This window comes from Haliaeetus leucocephalus, unplaced genomic scaffold (genome assembly GCF_000737465.1).
Source record: "Haliaeetus leucocephalus isolate CR32 unplaced genomic scaffold, Haliaeetus_leucocephalus-4.0 Scaffold228, whole genome shotgun sequence".
Lineage (NCBI taxonomy): Eukaryota > Metazoa > Chordata > Aves > Accipitriformes > Accipitridae > Haliaeetus > Haliaeetus leucocephalus.
The window spans coordinates 20,762,589-20,782,607 of NW_010972664.1; the positions used below are offsets into that span (position 1 = coordinate 20,762,589).

Genomic DNA, 20,019 nt, shown 5'->3' on the forward strand with positions numbered 1-20,019 from the left:
TCTTGAGTACTTATAATACCAGATCCTACAGTTGATTATAATTTTGCTTTGTAAGTGGTTGGGAGAAACTGGTTTAGTAATTCAGTAACTAGTCTGTGGGAAGCTGTGCAAATTCCTTCAGCGATTTCATTTTGCGGGGACTAAAATGTTCTTCAAACATTTAGTTACTTTTGTCAGTCAATAGCCTCTTTCTTTGTCACTAACAGGAGCAGGGCTTTGACACGTTGGATTGAATTTTAAAGCAAAAAATCTAACACCAGACAAATTTCAGGGCTGCTCTCTGGTCAAACATCATTTTATTTTTACCTGCGTTACTGAAGGAGGGACCTGATTCAAGCTGGGTTTCCTCCAAATCCAAAAGCAGAGGATGAGGTTGCCCATGGCTATTTAAGTCATTTGCCACCCACGACCGAAGGAAGGCTCAGTCAGGACAACTACTGGTCTTCTCGAGCAGGTCGTTGCCTTTCTGGCTGCTGTTGAAGTATGGGATAACCCCTTCAGCAAACTCAGTTCAGTTCGTTTAACCCTCGAGACTTATTGTCGTCTGCTCAAGTGGTGTAGCGGCACCATTACTGGTGGTACTGGGGGTTACCGATCTCTTCCTGCAGTGGCAGCAGTTGAGGCTTGATCAAGGGTGATGGTTCCTCATCTGGACTTGGGGACAATGGGAAAAGATGCCCACCCCCCCCAAAAAAAATCCTGGTATTTCCTCAGCGCCCAGGTTGGTGAAACAGCTTCGCCTTGAGCGTGTCCCACCTGTCCTTCCCAAAAGGAAAGCCAGTCTCAGCCTTGTCCGGTCGGCTTTCTCCTCAGGAAGGAGATGTTGTCCGCCCCCCTGTTCGTAGCCACGTGGCACGGGGGTCCACCATGGCCGGTTCCTGGTGGTGGCATGAAGGAGGCTGCTGTCTCCCTGGGCTGGGGATGAGCTCAAACAGTAGGGGCAGGGGAGGGCCTTGTCCTTAAGCGACCCTCCATACCATACGCTATGGGGGTGGGTTGAGGAGGAGGACAGGCTAGATAGAAATGGAGAGAGAAAAAAAAATTAGGGGAGCCAGTGAAGACCAGAAGAGTAATAAGTCAAGAGGGATGAAAAGAAGGTGAAAAAGCTGTTTTCTTCTTGTTTTCCGTAGCATTAGCGACAATACCAGAAGCCCTTTGAGTGCTTTGCTGATCTCCATCATCACAGGGGCTCAGCAAGAGAAGGCGCAAGGGGAGAGCAGAAGCGGGGAGCGAGGCATCAGAAGGATCTTTGCTTCCATCCCAAAAGCTGCTTGTAATCTGACTCTAGAGACGGGTCTTCAAGCTGCAAGGAAGCTTTGTAGCCTTTTTTTTTTTTTTTTTTTTTTCCCCCCCTCCCCCTTTAAATAGTTTAGCACCTTTTAAACCTGGCAGGGAGTGTTCTGAGAGCTGGGCCAAGAGGGCTGGCTCTGCCCTGGTCCCTGCCCCATGGTCTGCATCATCGTTAGACATCTTCTTCTTCTGCCAAATTGGTGTGAGAGTTGTCCCATGGCTGGCCCCGAGGGCTGCTGACCATTGAAGGGCTGCTTTGCCCAGATGTCGGTGGTACGAGGGAGCAGGGAAAAGGCAGGGGATGCTGCACCGCAGTGGGTTGACACACAGATCCTTGGGTCTCGGGTAGGACACAGTCCTGCTGGCGCAGCCTCATTACCAAGGTTAATTATCCTTCCTGCTGTGGTTCGCTGTCTCTCCAGTTTCTACGGGATGGTGTTGCACTGCATGGCGCGGATGTACCTGGGGTGTAAAAGTAGCCAGGAGGCAGTTTGCTTTGCCCTGGAGGGCCTTGGTGCTTGTCGCCTGTTCACCCATTCCTCCTCTTCAGCCCCCCGAGTCCAGGCAACTGGCTGTCTGGGGGGCTTCCCCAAAGCCAAAGCTTTGCTGGGGCAGAGAGGAATCCAGATGTAATCCTGGCCTGTTTTCACAGCACTGCAAGTCAGTGGCAGCTGGGAAGTGATATGTTCCTGTCTAATTAATTATTTCCCTGGGAATAAAAGGCAATGGTTTTTGTTTGGTCTCAGTAATGAATCAATCATTTCTGAGGTATGATGTGCAGACGGACAAGGAGAAGCAGCCGGTGTCCTCAGCTGTGCGTGCATGTTGGCATCTGGCTGAGCAGCTTCGTTCTGGGATGGGAAGCAGCCGAGATCTCTGGTTTCACTACGGGGCCGTTCCTCTCTCAAGGGCAGCACAGGAGATTCTCACCACTCCTCATAAACATCATGAAAACTGCTGACCCTGAAAATATGGAGTAATCTGCGATTTCCGGAATGCCTCCCTTGTCCTCTCCTTCTGGAGCTGTTTCCCAAATGGTTGGCGTTAGCTCAGAGGCGTTTCGAGTTCCCAGAGCCTCTCCATCAGTGTCCTTGGGTCCGCTGCAAAGACAGAAGCTTTCTCCGTCGTGCTTCTGTATGATAGCTGCAATATGTGGCTCTTGATGGGTTTCCCTCTGCCTTGATCATTGCCCATGAGCAGTACTGGGTGGCCTGTAGTACACAGAGCACACCAACCAGTCTGGGGACTGGGAGGAGGTGGGGTACAACTGCGTGTTCTTGCCACGTATCACTTGCGAGGGGGGGTCCTCGTTGTCGTCAGGGGCTGGTAAGACTAGGTTTGGGGTACTTTGAAGTGACTGATCAGCTTGAAGCACTCGCAGTTGGATGAGGGCAAAATACAATTCCTTATCTCTATGTGTATTAAGACCCATTTAATATGAATGTCTAATTAACGCTTTGGAGAAAAAGAACTGTTTGCTAAGAGGACAGTCTTAACAGACTTGCCTGCAGAAACACTCAGTGCTGCCCACATGCACAATTATTTTTTTTTAAATAAAGAAGGGTTTTTTTGCTGGTTTCTCATGCAAACATACTGACCTTTTGCTTTCCAGTGCGTAGTGGGCAGGATTAGGCTGACTTTGCTCCTCAGGGCCACCAGTGCCTTTCAAATGCCGGTTGTGCCTGTTTCTGACAGAGGAGCCCAGGAGTGCACGTGCCTGGGGTCCTGCATGTGATACCTCCCCGTACCACTGTCTTACCTGTCCCTGCGAGGAATACGCTCAAGTTCAAGCTGCCATCTCCTTCACAAGGGGTATTACCTCCTTCGGCGGTTTGGTCACTATGAACTCAGGGCAGACGAGGTGTTACGGGTGAATGGGAGAGGCTTTGCTGCCTACTCGTCTTCATTGCCGCAATCCTTCCTCTGTTGCAACGTTTTCTTAACTTTTTATGTGTTTATCCCAAAAGCTGAAGATAAAAAGTTCCAGTTTGTGGGCAAAGAGAACGATGAAAACTGTAATGAGGGGAAGAGAGAAGGGGTGGCCCCCGTCAAGGACCGTGCTGGCACCGTGAAGAGTGGCAGCCGTAGGATTAGCCCGTTCTCTCACAACTCCAAGGAAACTTTCCATAAACTGCTGACACCAGCCCACCACCCCCAGTATGAGCCCAGCCAAAGTGGACTCCGTATAAGCCTAAGCACCACTACACTAATTACTTTTTTTGCCCCCAGAGCTCTGTTGCTCGATGCATTGAAATGTGTACGTGCCTGTGAAACGCCTGTAGTGCCGTTTGCAGGGTCTGCCCGTGTAAGCTGTGCCCCTCGGAGCGTCTAGAGAGAGGCACATCAGAATAGACGGGCATCCACAGCGGGAGGGGAGGTACGTGGAAAGTACCCAGGCAGTCGGGATGGCCAGAGACTCTGCCGGTTAGGAAAGGCAGTAGAGTAACTCTTCATTTATTCTTCATGTTTATAGAAATCCATGGCACTTTGCAGTGACCGATCTGGAGCTGCAGGGCCTGTGTGGGGTGAAACTGTGTGTGTTTTACTCCTGGGAGTAGCCCCAAGGTAAAGATAAACAAGTACTTTTCTCAGGTGAGTATTTGTTCCTTAATCACAGACTAGGAGACTCCTAAATGGCTAGTTTTGCCCATTCTTGCTCCTTACGGATGTGCATCAATGAGACCTCGAGTCCTGCTTGCTCCCTCTCTCTCTGAGCCAGGGTCTTCCAGCAAATCACTTGAAGAAACAGCTGGAAGAGCAAAGGAGGGTGCTGAGCACCCCTCTGGCCAGGAGAGCAGGGATGCGAGTGAAAGAGAGGGGACCTCCAGGCTGAGAGCAGCACTCTGCATTTCCAGGCTTTTGGAAGTCTCCACCGGGTCCTCTGGGATGAGGCAGAGTTGTTCGTAATCCCAGCACGACCAGGTGGATGGTTTCCCCAAACACGTTTAGTTCAAGTCTTCCAGGCAGTGTTTGTGCATTGTAAAGAAGCAAGAAAGGGCATAGTTGATCTGGGGGCTTTGCTGTCCTGTCTATTTTTCTAATAGGCTGTGCCTTAAAAGCACGGGTTGAGTGATGTTCAATGAGGAGCTGACGTGGTCTCCAGTCGTATACCATGTAAGCACAGTACTCATTCATATACATAGAGATATATAGATATCCAGCTGCGTGTTGTTCATGCTGGCACTTTCCACCAAGGGGATATGGCATACGTAGGAATATATCAGTACTTCAGCTTTTTTATACCAGGAGTTTCAAATTTCTATTTTGGCTAATGTAGAGAGAGAGAGAGAGTCAAAGAGACTGATCAACAGGCAGGAAAAAAAAAAATCTATAAAATCTTGCTTTGCAGTTCATCTGATAAAAGAAATAGATAGTGTGTAAACCTTGTTTCTCATCAGGCTGATTTGCATTCGTATAACGAGCTCTGATTCTCCTGTCCCTCGCACTGTTATTTCCCCTAACGACTCCTACCTCTGACGTAAGCCAGTATAAGAAAGGTCAGAATGATGTTTTTCGTCTGTAGCAAGAGAGGACCTGTGTACCTTACCTATGCTAACAAGTCTGAATGACTGGAGAACATATTTATAAATGTATTTATAAAGATAAAACTATCTCCAAACTCTCCATTCATTGCACTATTGTCAAACCTAATAAGCTAAGACAATTGAAATCTGCCGGCAATGGAAGGCAGGGAGACCTAACGCTGTCGCAGTGACCTGCACATGGATGGTGCTGCACTCGCCAGGACCGAGTTGCTGACTCTTCGCTTTGCGAGCGACCTCCTTGACTGCGAACTGGTGCCCTGAGCTCCTTCTCAGTCCGCAGTCAAAAGAGGCTTCTCGCAGCCTACCGTGGGACATCCGAGTCTCTTAAGCAGGGAGTAACTGTGCAGCTGAACACTTAAAAGCCAAACAGCTTCAATCCTTTCACCGCTCATTGCCCAACGCATGTTATCCAGCATCTAATACCGTTGGATGGGCGTGTTCCCTCCCAACATCTTGGTCATGGGAAAAGATGCTATGTAGGCTTTGGGTTAAAAGTCAGCTAAAGCTGGAAGGCCAGGGGGAATAGGAGAGCTTCAGGGTGGGCCCCTGTGAATGCTTCCACTGGCAGGAGAGTATGCTGTCTATCTTGTGTGCACCACCTTCAATCCAGCTGAGGGTCACCTGAAAGGGAAGGTAGACCCAGCCCAGACCTGGCTGCAGATGTTTGGAACTGGCCTGGATTCTGCTCTGGTGTTTCCTTGGGGTGCAAACCAACAGTTTGGCTCAGTGCCATGACCTTCAGCCTCGAGAGTTTGGGCTCAGACCTGGATCAGCCTTTCCAGCAGTTCAGGACCTCGCAAGCTTTGACGGCCCCTGTCAGACCACCTGCGTTTACCCTGTCTTTGGCCTGAGCTTTCAAAAAGAAAGGTTCAGACAGGGACTGCAGTGTTTGGTCTTGCATTGGGCTGCCAGACGAGAATAACCTGTCATTATACGGAATCACTGGAAACTTAAAATAGCATCCCTAAAACCTTCCTCCCCTCCCAAAGCTTTTTGCTGCTCCTAGCATGTGAATGAGCAGCTACAGCCTCCCGCAGCAGAACTTGCAGGATTGAGTGGTCTTGGCAGAGTAGCTGCAAAGGGCATTGAGTTTAATAAAAGGACTTAATTTTACAGTGGCCTTCCCTATGTCTTGAAGTGAGATTTGGTCTTTGGATGTTAAGCGCTGGGCCGACGAGCACGGAAAACACAAATTGGCTCCCTGTCTCCCTCTGGCAGCGAGCAGGCGGGCACTTTTCTCCTGCCCTGGGACACTCGAGGCAGATTCCCTGCAGATTCCTATTGTCCTGACTAAGGAGGCATGATTTGCAGCGGTGCTGGGTGCCCGCAGGGGCAGTCCTGGTGGCTCAGCACCGCCGAGAATCAGGCCGGGGAGGGGGGGGGGGGGGTCCCGGCGAGGGCAGGGGCAGGGGGAGCGGGGCAGGGGGGAAAAGAGGAGCAGCGGTGCTTGCTGACGCTCAAACACAGGTCTTCTGATAGAGGGACCTGCCGCAGGGGGAGGCCTCTTGGCCCCCACAAGTCAAACTGCGCAGAGTCACAGTTAGTCGTCGTCATCGTCATCGTCGTCATCGTCGTCGTCATCGTCGTCATCGTCGTCGTCATCATCGTCGTCGTCGTCGTCATCGTCTTCGGTGTTTATCTTCCCGGAAAGCACGTCCTCTATCCAGTCCTCCAGCTCCTCGGCTGTGGGCAGGTCGTCGTCGTCTCGGATCTCCATCCAGATGCTGTCAGCCTGCGGGGAGAGGCGATGGGGGATTAGCCACCCTCGGAGGCAGAGGGAAGAGATGGGGTCCACTGCTATTGCGGGGGTACGGGTTGGACCCCAGGTGGGATGCAGGAGGCGGTGGTGGCATTAGGTCCCTCTCTGCCACAGCCTGTGGGCAGGCTCAACCACGGCGTCTCTCTGCCCACGCGTTGGGATTACCGCTTCCCCCCGAAGCGCTGTTGTTCTGACTGGTCGGCGGGTTTACGTGAGCGGGTGGTACTGGTTGCCCTGGGTTAGGTGTGCGCCCACCGCCTGTTCCTCTCCTGCGCTGCCTGTACCCGTGAGCGAGAGCACTGTCCACCTGAGGCATTGTCCTCACCCTGCCTGGTCCGTTCTGTAGACTCCAAGTCTACATAAAGAGAGCACGAAGAGACCTATGCCAGCTCCCCCTGCATCACCTCAGTTCACAGGACATTTCAGCATTTCCCTCCTTCCTTCCAGAGCCCTTCTGGGACCTCTTCCTTTGAGACTTTTTACAGCCAGCTGTCAGCACCCCTTCTTGCCAGCCTCTTTCACCATCACCTTTGCCTTAGGATGCTGCTCTGGACCCTCCACATGTGGTATTGGTTCCTCCTTTCGGAAGAGCCTTTCCTCAGATCATTTCAAGCGTGCTCCAGCTGAAGAATGGTGAAAAACACTGATGCCCTGGACTACAGGTGCTCCCTGTTCTTTCTCTCCAGCTGTCTGCATTAATTCCATAAACTGGAAGGGAGGGGAGATTCAGTAAGAAGATGCTGTCTAAATTGTGGCTGTTACCCAGGGACAGGAGGCATAGCTTAGATGGTCCCCGAGGGCTGGAACTGAAAGGTTTTCTCCCTGCTTTGCCATAGGTTCCTTGGGTAAATGCCTGGGTAAGCCCCTTTCCCTTCACTGTCTCCCCTCCATAAAATAGGATCAGCCTCCTATTTTGCAGAGGTGCCGTGAGGTTATCTCCTTCGGCATTTGATGTGGCAGAAGCAAGTGCTTTTCATATGTCAGAAGATAACTACCGGCTTTTGCAAATGCACCCATCTTCTTTCCCTGTCTGTGGTACCTAATTCTTTTTGTTTTATGGCTTGCTAAAAAGCCAGACCAATTTCTGCTCAAGGAAAGCTGTTTCTCGCTTACAATATTTTCCTTCTAAAACACCAAAATTGTAATAAAATAGAGCCATGGAGAGGCATGCAGCTCTTGCTTCCTGCAAATGATCTTGTCCCCAACTCAGGAGTGTTCGTGCAGCAAAAAGCGACACCTTTAAATAACGGTAACAGGGGTGGGCCCATTGCACCTAGAGAAGATGCTGTGCAAATAAAGCAGCAATATTTTGCATGGCCCTAGTCGTGAGCCACTACGATGTGACGGGCTGGCGGGGGCCGCTGGGAGCTCTGGTGTTTGTATTGGCAGGTTTTTAGAGAAACGATGGGGTCACAGGGGTTATGTCCACCGAAGCCAACAGCAGTGTTTATTTTTACTCTGTTGTGTAAGCCCCACTTTGTACCTGTGTAACTTGGCTGAATGCAGTGATGTAACACTGAAATAACGAAATGAGCTCAGTGTTTGTTTTAGATATCACCCGCCAACCTAGAACTTTCTTAAATCTCTCTCTTGAGGAATAGAAAACAGACTTAAGAGGAATGAAATAAAACCTGCAAATACTATAATCAACAACCTGAAACATTTACTATATCAAAGCTAGATAATGCATGAGTTTTTGCAGGTCTCTGAGTGACTGCTGGATAATAAGGCATATGTTCCTGCTTTCTATAAGATCCTCTTGCCACTGACAGTCCCACTTCCATGAATTTCCATTGATAGCTGTTTAATGTAGCTTTGACATGACTTAAACATGGCCAGCTGTGGTAAATATAATCAAGGGAGATACTGCGGACTAGTAATAAGGGCAAAAGACTGGAAGACTTGGGCTGTATTTCTGGCTTGTCTGTTCGTTTCTCTCATGATCATAGGTGATGGATGCTATCTTGGCCTTCTTCCCTTTTGTTTCTCCCTTAACAATTCTGCTAACAAGCCTTAACCCACTGAGTCCTCACTCTCTAGGTGTCTGTCCCACGGTCTGGCGGATGCTGCTCTGCTACAGGCAAAGCACCGCTCACATCCAGCCAGCACCACATCTACTCCGTGACTCCCAAGCCAGCCTCTCATTCCGCTCAATGGGACGGGCAAGATCCAGGGCCTCTGCTTTCTTCATAACACCGTTACTTTGCCTTCCTTACCATGTCTCCCATCTTGTGGACCTGCAGCATTTGTTATAACAGGAGGCACAGTTATCTGATACACCCTCGCTGTCCCTCTTTTTCTGGGGAGGTACAGGAGAGGGGACGTGGGGGCCGGGAGCAAGGTCGGTGGTGGGGCCAGAAGCAGTGCCCAGCTCCAGATAGCTGTCCCAACTCTAAATCCCTCTCTGCTCTCTTCTAATGAAACATCAGGTTCTCATACAGCTGAAATTTCAAACATGAAGTCAAGCACCGAATTACAAACACTTCTGCAGTGGAGAGCTTTCTGCTTCCAGAGACACTTACATACCCACACAGGGTCATTTTAAAGAGATTAAAACACCCAGCACTTAACCATCAAAAATAAACTAAGGTAATAAGCGAGCCAGGCTGGAGTGTGCCTCATTACGGCTCTCTGCTCGTCTGGAGTGTTATTGGCAGAAAGAGGAAAAACGGTTTCTCTCTGTAGTCGTGACGCACGTTACATTGCACTCAGCAGCTCTCTGGTGGGGGTCAGCTGGGTCCCTCTCCCACCTGCCTTAAAAGCTAACGGCTTGTGGGCAACCTGACATCAGTCCCATGCTTTACTGGCTTGAAGACAACCATGAAGAAAACAGTAGCTGCTAGAAAGCTGGCCCGATAGGCCAGCTGTTGGTCCTGTGGGTACCACCATCCCTGCAGCCGTGCCGAAGCAGCACCCGCCTGCGCAGCTTTCCCTCGGGAGCGCTGCCGGCTGCGGGATGGGGTGGAAACCCTTCACTGCCAATGGGCATGGGGCGGACACGTCTCTTCTTCCCACCCAAATCCCTCCAGCACTACCCACAAGGCAGTGGCTGAGGAGGAGGAGGGCCTGGATGAACCCCACTATACCCTCCTTTCCCCAGCAGGATCCCTCCATTACCAGTTTATCTTGTACTCTTAATAAGGCTGTGTATTTATTTGTTTTTTTCCAAGCTGTGCAGTTTCTCCCTGTCATCTGTCGGGGACCATCTTTTCCTTCCTACACTCAAGCTGTGCTGTTCTGCTTCTGCTGCAAAAACACCCTCCTTTTTCTCCTCCCCTAAGCATGGCTCACTTTCCCCCCTACACACACACACTTTTCCTCCACCAACCCACCCAGGTTCAGTCAGAGCAGGGCATGGACAAAGGCGCACGCTGCCGATGCAGGTGGAAATGTGAGACCTTGAAACCAAAACCAGGCAAAGCCCTGAAGCTCGGACCACAGGGGCTGGTCCTGTCCTCAGCAGATGTGGTTTGTGTGCGACTCGGCAGCAGAAACACGCTCAGACTGAAGCCCGATGTCGGAGGTGCTATGAACCCCGCTGCACGTGGGAATGGTGAGGGCTTTACGCTTTTTCCCTGGGGAAAAGCCAGGTCTACCTGCACTTAGCAGAAATCTCACTGACTCCAGCAGACCTCAGACCCTGTCCTTTCTAGCACCCTAATCTTGGGTTCGCTGGATTTTTCTGGGCACATGCTACTCACGTCTGTGACGTTCACCACCCCAATCTGTGGTCTGAACAGGTCAATCTTGAAGGTCTTCTCCCAGTAAGTGATCAGCTGCAGGAATGAGAAACAAAGCTCAGACAAGGGTGTTTGCCGTACCCCATTGCATTAATTCAGCCGGCTGGGCTGCGATGTGGGGAACGTGCATCGATGAGTGCGTGGGAGAGAAGAAAGGCTGAATGTGAGCTTGGGCCACCACACACGGCAAAGGAAAGTGCTGAATCTCGGGATATTCCCAAGATACCACCTTCATGGGAAGCAGACCCGAACGAGCAGCTCTCAGGGATCACCCGTGGTCCGGTTTCCCGTCCTTCCCTGCCCCAAATTCCCTGGGGCAATTCCTGTGCTTGTGCATACACACACCCCCCAACCCCATCGGTGAATTAAACCAAGAGAGGCAAGGAGCCCCTGCCACTCACCAGAGGAAAGTCGTCAGGGTCAATCCAGACAATGCTCAGGTCGGGATTATCGGTGTTGTCCCTGGCAACCTGCTTCAGGATTTCCAGGAACTCAAAACCATCTGAAATGATACATGAACCGCTGCAGCTCTCTCCAGCAAACATGCAGGCACTTTTCGCTTGTGGGGTTTTCAACTTCCCTTACCCCCCCCCTCCATGCACACAGAAGTTGTTTATAGTTCTCATTAAAATGCTGTCTCCCAGCTCTTTCTTCTGATAATAAGGCTTTTAATTTCCAGCATCCTCCCCGGGTATTGAAATTAGTTACACATGAATTAAGTCTCGTAATCCTTCCATGGAGTGGAACAATGTCACTATTTTCTTGCGGTGAGGCAGGAACTGAGCCCCCGAGAGGCCAAAGCCTTTCGGCACGCTGATGGCACCGAGAAGCACCCGTGCCACGGCTTTTCAGGAGCTGATGCCCATGGGTATCCCGCATGCCCATCACACACCCAGCCCTCGGCACTTCCCTGGAGCCACACAGCAAGATGGACGCAGAGTTAGGGAGCAAATCCTGGTGCTGGGATGGAGGGGATGACTTTTTTTTCCCAGCCAGCCATCTGTTTATATCCAGAATTTGAATCCTGGCTAGCATACCTGCTAGCGTAAACACCCAGAAGCATCCCGTCTCCCCATCCCAGCAGGCTGGGGCTCCCCATCCCAGCTCCCCAGTGCAAACAAAGTATGTGAAACTACACTTTCTTGAGTGATGGAGAGTCATACGAGGAGGAAAATGACCTCCTACCTGGGTCATCTTCTTCGGCAAAGGCCACGATGTGGATTCCCTCCATGTCGTCCTCCTGGAAACAACAAAACTATTACCGATGGGCCAGGGAGGGAGGACAGAGTCTGGGCGGTCGCGGGAGACAAGGAGTGGTGGGATGTCTTCAAACGAACAGGATGATTGCAAAGGGAGGCTTGACAGGAGCCCCACCGAAACACCAGAAATGGGAGCTGACGTGAGGCCAAGCCGTGGAGCTATTAGGCACTGAAGTGGGTAGTTTGGGTAGGGTTGCTGAAACCCTTCAGCTAAAAATGAGGTGGGCACCACGATGGCAAAGGCGAGGGAGCTTCTGATGGTGTGAGGCAAAACCTTGCCTGCAGACAAGGTCAAGGGCTCTCTAGCATGGGAATATAGGCTCACCCTCCATGCCTGAGACCGCCTACCCTCATAAATTTGCAGCCGCTGGGGATGGTTTGCGGGGAAACAAATAGCTGCCACCATGCTCAGCCCCCAAACATGCTCCTTTGGGGCCAGCCAAGGAGGTTTCCCCACAGTATGAGAGGCGAGGTGGCTCACTTGGGCCCCTTTTGGGAGGTGAAGGGTCTCTGCTTTAGGCGAGGGTCTCCGTGAGCAGCGAGGGGAATTGAGTGGGAGGCTCGTTTCAGGGCTCCAATTAGCAGAGGACAGAAATGATGGCCCGGTGGACCGCTTTTCTCCATGAGACACGTGAATAATGGGTAATGATATTGGCAAAGGCCAATGGATCTGCCGGCCGGTTCATCATCCATCTGCTATGAATGTCATCTCTGAATTATACCACGGATCGGCTTCGCCTTCCTCGCCCGCTGCCGGTCCCGGTTTCCATTTCAATTGGTTTTAATGCGAAAAAAAATTCCCATCTAAATGCTAATTTCTTTTCCCTTCTGAGCCCAGAGGTGACAAAGCCACCATCAAAAACCGAAAGGAAAAAAAACCCTGAAAGATTAAGTGGAAAACATTATCTTTAAAAACAATAGCGGTTGTTGGGCCTTTGCTGGCGTCTTCAGGGAATACGTTTTCAGTGGGGCATTCTAGGCAGATTTACTTGGGATTCAGGCCACTCACAGCTGGAAAAATCTACACTGTTCCTTTTTCTCCGTATTTGCCAGCAGCATTGTCAGACAGCAAAATAAAAAAAAAATATATGTTTGCAATATATAATTATATATATAGCTACATAATGTAGCTCTATTCTGACCTCCAAGACAGCAAACAAAACTGGAGTAACTCCAGTGAAGGCATTGAGGATGTTCTGAACTTGCAGCAAGATCAGAATCCAGCCCGTTGTCTCCTGTAGGTACAAGTCCCCTGCTCATAGCGGAGGCAAGCTCTGTATTCCCAGGCTGCTGGTAAAGCAAACATTCCACTGCTGAAAATTCACAATTTTCCTGAGCTTATTTTAGAATATGTTCAGTATGAAAGCAAAACCACGGCATGTGAAATTTGTGTCCCACTGAATCCCCATGGAAAAACTTCGAGGGACTTCAGTGGATCTAGGAAGCTATCTTCTACAGAGAGTCTGTATTTTAAAACAAAATGAAAAGCTATCATACCTAAGTGACTCATAACTCCCAGTTCAGTTTTATTACCTCTCTCCTTGTTGCATTAAAGACTCCCAAGGTTTTTGGTGCTTCGGAGTCCCGCAGCATTTCATGTTACACAGCCAAGCAAGGAGGCAACAGAATGCTGTTATAAATGTGCTGAGCTTTATGGAGAAAAGACTGCATCTTCATTAGTGTCTGTAAAGCACCTGTTCAGCTTTGTTTTTCAGCATTCAGCTGGCACTTGAAGGTCCCTGACTGGCTATTAACATCGTACTCATTCACAGTGAAGGGATAATTTGTTATACAAGATTTTTCTTTCATTTTCACCCTTCCTTTCTTCCCCACCCTTGCGGACCAGGAGAGTCCTCTGCGTGTCTTCGGTGCCAAACCGCTGGTTCGTTCTTCACAATCATTGACTTGCAGCTTGCTCACACCCTGAGAAGCGCAATCGATGCGCGATTTGCTCCGTAATCTATATAATTAACTGAACTGCCTGCCCTTGCTTGCATTTGGAATTGTACAACTGCCCTGGTACAATTTCTATGAATCACCTCTTCGGTACCATCTCCGTAGCTTGCCCAGCGAGCAGACCACTGAAATCACCCCACCACCAGCACCGATGCCCGTTAGATGAGACGGAGCATCCTCGGGAAGGATGCTCTCCGTAGCTGTATCACGGCCGCTACAGAGGCTCAACACCCGCCTGGCACACTTAATTAGCTTTCCCTGTTCTCTCTGTGGAGCAAACGGGACCCAGGTCAGCTGTTGAGCAAAGCATTTGAGCATGTCGTTTGAACTCAGGCACTGGGCATCGCAGCCAAGGCTTTCCCTTCTTCCCAGAGGAGGGAAAGCGGCTTTGCAAGGCAGGAAAGAGAACGTTTCGCCCAGCCAGAGGCTGGAGCTCTTGAGCAGCAGTTTCTTGTTGGAAGCTAGCAGGGGATGCAAGGCTTCCCACCCGCCCGTGCTTACCCACGTCTCAAACATGTCCTCTGGGCGCAGTTTTCGCAAGGTGGCCCTGGAAGGAAGACAGAAACACTCTTTGAGGATGCGACCGTCACCGTCACCCATGATGCTACCAGCGTCACGGAAAAGGTCACCGTGCCACGTTTGGTTGGCGGCTGGAGTCAGCGCTGTCAGCCACCACGTTTTGAATGCAAGCAGGGGGGGACAGTAGGTCAACTTATGCTTTTATTTGTGGTGATAAAACCCTGCCCTTGCCCCCACTGGAGTCATTGCAGCCGCTATTTGTGCTTGGGAGGATGAGACGCCTCTCTGTGCTGGGATGTGCTGGTGAATTAGTCCCACACGTGGCAGATTGTTCTGCCCGTGCTGAGAGCGTGAGGTGACCCATTCACTTCTGTCTTCCAGTCCCTGGGACGTTCCTAATGGGCTTTGTTCCCTTTTTCTCCTGGTTTTACCCCAGCATAATTCCACCACAAAAATCCTTCCAAACTCTGCTGAAGCAATGAAGACAGAATAACCTCTGGGAAGAAAATTTAGATCCTAATAACCACTGGCAAGAAAATGTAAACCATCAGACTGGCCAAAGGAAATTTTTTTGAGAAGTAGTTTATAAAGGACAAAAAAAAGAATAGTAATTATTTTCAGACATGTCCATAGCAGGAAGCGTGTCAGGGAGCCCGGCAAGCTGAAAGGTGATTGGGGTGTTAAAGGGACACCCAAGGAACACAAGGCTATAGCAGAGAAGCACAAGTAATCCTTTGCATCTCTGCTTGCTGTGGCATCAGGTGTTCACAGAGGCTCCTCCAGCAGAGCAGGTCTCCCTGGCTGACCAGCCCCGGGAGCTGTTGCAAGAGAAGTGTTGATCGACGAGGTCCTAGAACAGAATGGTAGAGGGAGTAGCAGCGTGTTGCCAGAACCAGGTGGCATCGATGAGATGTGTAACCTGTCGCTTCAGTTTGCCTCGTTACCACAGCAGTGAAAACAAGGAGCATTTTTTAGGGGTTCCTAAAGGACCTGAGGAGCCACGGATCTGGAAGGGCGACGTCCTTATGGACACGATGCTACCAGCAAAAGTAAAGTTAACAGACACTTGAAGGAATATGACACGATAGCACAAGAGATGCGTGGCCTTTAAGAGGAAAGTCACGGCCATGGATCTGCTGGAGTTCCCAGAGCAAGTCAACGAGTGGGCGAAGGTACGCTGGGCAATGCGGTGAGCTGCCTTCAGAGGACCATTGGACAAGGTCCCTTACTCAAGGCTCTCAGAGGAACCAAGATGCAGATAGATCAGAGGAGGGGTCCTCCTGTGGATTAATGTCATTGGAAGACGAAGGGTGGAGGTGATCGGTCAGTTTTCACGACAGAAGGAATTAACCAATTAAGATTCATAGCCTATGCTTTGGCATGATCATATGCATAACATACTCTCACATAATCTGACAAAGCTGGGAAATAGGAATATGGCAGCGTTTGCTTATCATATCCAATTCTTCGACAACCAACACAGGCCTGACTATGAGGAGATACAGAGGGATCTTGTGAGACTTGAGTGTCTGCATGTTAGATAGGCATATAGGAAGTAACGGACTTGCAGAAAAACAACCCTGATTATACAGGTGCAACAATGGGTTCTAAATTAGTTATAATTAATTATTGCTTCTCAGGGAAGGGGCCCGGGTGTCACAAATTGAGAATGCATCAGCTCCAAAGGCAAAAGGCAAAAAGAAGGTTACAAACAGTTGGAAAATGACTAAGGAGTAGAACACATCATACATATTATGGCAATGGACAGCTACACTGTGCACCTCCACAGTGAATGTATGTGTGGTTCTGGTCATCCCATCACAGAAATTATATCTAATTACTGAAAAAGGGATGTGGAAAAAGGGCAGTGGTGAACGAAGGTATGGAATGACCTCTCTTTGGTGGAGGTTAAATAGATAAAACTCTTTATCTTGTAAAAGAGGTGACTGAAGAGGGGTTTGGCAGGGGGTCTAAAAAATCGGGAATGGTGACCAAAAAAAGTGAAAGAGGGAATGTCTAGTCATTGTTCCTCTTAACACAAGAGCTAGTAGGCACACAGCAGAATTATTAGGTAGCGGGTATAAACTGAACAAATAGGAGTGCTCTTTTGATGCAATGCATAATTCAGCTGCTGAACTCATTACAGTTGGGGACTTTCAGCATCAAAATAGAAATGAGGTAAAAAATGACTGTAGAAATTGAAGAAATAGCCACTAAGCACACAATCAGGGATACAGTTTTTGACCCAGCAAGTCTCCTCATTGCTGATTGTCAAAAAGTGGAGATTATAGCAGTTGAATGCGTATTATGTACTTATGCATACGTGTACCTGGCTTTCAAGACGCTTTCCCTAGCCATTTTCTGGGGGTAGCTCTTGGAGAAAAGAAACTCAGTGGGAAGGATTTGATCACACCCACATGTACTGATTGCTGCAGAGTTACTCAAGATTTACTCTGGTTACTTCCCTATGCTGGAAGGAGCGGGGTAAGTGGGATTTGGGCGAGTAAGAGGGAGAAGAATTCAGCCCCCATGTCACTACACCACAATAACAGAGAACAGCAGCGGGGAGCACATTTTGGAAGGGCTGTTTAAAGCATGCCAAAGAGCCTGGGTACTGCTGAGCACCGTGAGCTTTCCCCAGTGATGTACCGGGGCTCCTTCTGGGGGATGGAGAGGTGGCGGTGGGGATTTGCACCTAAGCCCATGCCTGCCAGCCGGGGTGAAGTGAGAAAGTCTGGTGTGTGAGGAGGAGGAGGCGACTGGTCCTCTACACCTTCCTGCAGAGGAGAAGGTCCTGCCAAGTTGTCTACAGGGAACTAGCACATGGTAGCTGCTGAGGTCGCTTTGTTTTTCTCTACGGACCTGATCGTCTCCATGTCCTGTCTAATTCCACTTCCAGCCTTTGGCTTTAGATCCTTGACTGGTGGCAAGGCAGGAAGAAGTGCTTCTGCTCCGACAGACTCAGCTGGGAACGTATCACTGTCACCCCAGGCTTTTTCCCCTGCCATGGCAGCACCTTGGCAGCTTTGGGATTTCAGGCATCTGATTTCATGAGACTCCTTTTAATTCCTTTCTGAGCCTTGGCACTTGGAAAATACATGGCCCACTCCCTCGCTTCTACCAAGCACCACATAGCATCTTGAAATATGTAAGACTTGGGGGGTTTCCACTGCAATTTGTGCTGGTGGAGAGCTTGCCTTATTAGGCTAGCATTTAGCTGACTGTGTTTAATCAGCCTCTTGATGCTGCTGCTTGACAGAAAGAGCTTGGGGAAAAAAGATGGGAAGGACTGAGGTCAGGAAGTCCAGGAGGTCAGCAAAGTGACCTGCAAGTACATGGGAGACAGAGGACCCCTTCACATTTCAGAAAAAGCAGAGATCTGTTTCAAAGTCTGGTGACTTGTGGATTCCAGAGATGATCCTGTCTCTAAACCCTCTGTGTGTGAACACAAACCTCCAGCTCAGCCCAATTTGGGGTCCTCTAACTGTATTGATGGCCCTGCTTTTCTTGAACTCTTTTCTGGTCCCTTGAACGTCTGCTGGGAAACGCAGTTGCAGGAGCAGCAGATAGCCTGTGCGACTGTACTGAGCTGTATTTTTAAGGGTGTAAAAATACAGCACCTTGTAGGTAGCTGTGGCCTTATATTTAACCCTGGGCTTTTACACAGGATCAGCCTTTCCAGTCACTTCCAGACTGTTGGTAGCTGAGTGCCTAAACAACTGTGCAATAAACCTGATAGCAAAAAGCATGGAGCATCCACAGCTCCTGCTGAGTCGATCAAACACTGTAGGTGCTCAGCACCATCGCCACATGAGGCCCAACACAGCCATAACAGCAGTGGCTTTCTCTCTGAGCCTGCGGTCAGCAGGAGCCTTTTGGTCCATTACGGTTCCTTCGAGCTTGGTCTGAGCTCAGAGCCTGCCTACAGACATATCTGACATCAGGAGAGGGATATATCCATTAGTGAAGCTGTTTCGGGGAAGGAGGGGACCGGACAGAATTTGAGTTTGGCTTGAAAGGCCTTGGAGAAGATCATCTTCTGTACAGAACTAAATTAAAAGCATGGGCAAGTAGGGCAAGGTTTCTGCTCTCCACTGGCTACAAGCCTCCCTGCTCTTTGAGGGTGGCCTGACGAGGGAGGAAGAGGAGGGAAGCTGTGTCGTCACAGCCCCATGGTGGTGGGCTCTGATTGCAGCATGGATACTTGCACCTCTAGGAGTAGGAAAAGACCAGCCAAAAATCTCAAACCTGAGTCAGCAAATCACCAAAAGGCGGTCATCATCCTAATTTTTTTCTGAGAGGGATGCCCTAGAGGGGCAAGCCCGCGATGACAGACACTTTTACCTGCTTCCCACGGCCAGGCTTGTCCTGTACACTACGTACCTTTTGTGCTCCTTCACAAATTCAACCAGCTCCTCTTCTGTGTAAGGCTTGTCGGGGATGTGAACAGGCTCATCCATAAACGGTTCATAGAAGTCCACCTCGTTCATCTTCAGCCCCAGCTTCTTGGCAACCTGTTGCAGTGCAGAAGGTCGGAGGTGAGTGAGTCTGACGTGCCTCTCTGCCTGCCCAGTCTCTCCCAGTAGCAGCGCTGAGGTCAAGGTGCTTGCTCTCTCTCAGAGCATGCACTCTTAGGGGTGGCCAACTAAATATGAATGGATCTTTCCTTGGTTAAAAAAACCACCGATGCTCTCTGCACTACTGGTCTCAAGCACTGGGGCAGAACAAAGCCAGAGTCAAGGTCCCGCAAACCTAATGGGGCTGGTTTCCAAACCCAGATCAGGACCTGCCTCCACACTGCAGAAATGGCCTTTTATATTGCACCAGGGCCAAATCCAAACGCGGACACCAATACCGCAAATTACAGGGACACTGAAAATGAGAAGCTGGAGCCAGATATTAAATCTGGGAACATGCTGAGCTTCTGGAAAACAGTTGGTGGAGTCTGTGAGCTCTCACAGAGGTCCATGGATGCTCACCCCTTTGTCGAAGGTGGCAAAGAACTTGATGTACGGCTGGAAGTGTTCGGCGGCTTCTTCAAACGCCTTGTAATCTGGAAGGAGAAAAGGGGAATGAAGAAAAGATTTCACAGGCAGTTGGCCATGCTCTGATCAGCACAGAAGGCACCAGGGAAGAACAAACACAAATCATTGCAAAATACATCAGATGACGGCACTATGTTTCTTCCACCCTTCCAGGGTTTACAAACAAGGACCACTTCATGTGGAGCGAACAGGACACATGTTGTGCAGCCCCACAGTGCTCAGGAAAAACTACAGATCCCGGCATGCCATGCTTAACTGGGGCTGAAATCAGCAGCCCTGTGAAGCAGGTTCAAGGGTTAAAACTCCAGCCTGTTGATAAGGCTGTTTACAGCTGCCTGCTTGCACAAGCAGTAGTTCAGCCTGGGAAATACATGGAGTTGTTCCAGCACTAATGATTGCTGCCATTGCCTAAACAGTCACCAAGCGTGATTAGGCATGCTCCTCCTGCTGCGGGAGGACGGGGCAGGAACGAGGTACATTTTTACTGTTACTGGTATCAGGTCCTCAGCTGGGGTCAGGAAGGATGCTCTCAGCCTGGTGGGAGCTCTTTGCAACAGGTATTTCCCACTTTTCTTCAAAATACTTATTACTGAACAGCGTCAGGGGCACAGCCCTGCCCGAGCTGCCCTGCAGCCCATTTTGAGCGGGTGAGAAAGCTGAAGGGAGAGGTGGGAGGGCTGTTGTGATGCATCAGACCTGGTGACACGTGTCTTGTTCAGGTAAGAACACCTGTCTTTTTGCTAAAGGTAAGCCTTGCAAGCGTGGGGTGCACACTGTCAGCATTGCCTGGAGAGCAGGGCTGGCAGAGGAGACTGCTGGGGCTTGCCGGAGAGAGTCCGGCGAGGGTTTCTCCAGATTTGTGAAAGCTGATGGTTTTGCCTGGAATGGTCCTTGAGTTGCACATCC

The 20,019-nt window shown here is 50.0% G+C and overlaps 1 protein-coding gene across 1 annotated transcript in view; it reads right to left on the reverse strand.

Annotated features, from left to right (window-relative positions):
* Window positions 1-5,645: 5,645 nt before the first annotated feature.
* Window positions 5,646-20,019, reverse strand: part of CASQ2 (calsequestrin 2 (cardiac muscle)) — a 33,143-nt gene continuing 18,769 nt past the window's right edge. The window contains exons 5-11 of the mRNA XM_010567447.1: window positions 19,048-19,121; window positions 18,452-18,582; window positions 14,051-14,096; window positions 11,520-11,574; window positions 10,736-10,836; window positions 10,296-10,370; window positions 5,646-6,567 (exon numbers count right to left, since the gene is read on the reverse strand). Coding sequence (XP_010565749.1) covers window positions 6,376-6,567; window positions 10,296-10,370; window positions 10,736-10,836; window positions 11,520-11,574; window positions 14,051-14,096; window positions 18,452-18,582; window positions 19,048-19,121 — 674 coding nt within the window. The 3' untranslated portion in view covers window positions 5,646-6,375. The remainder of the gene's footprint in view (window positions 6,568-10,295; window positions 10,371-10,735; window positions 10,837-11,519; window positions 11,575-14,050; window positions 14,097-18,451; window positions 18,583-19,047; window positions 19,122-20,019) is intronic.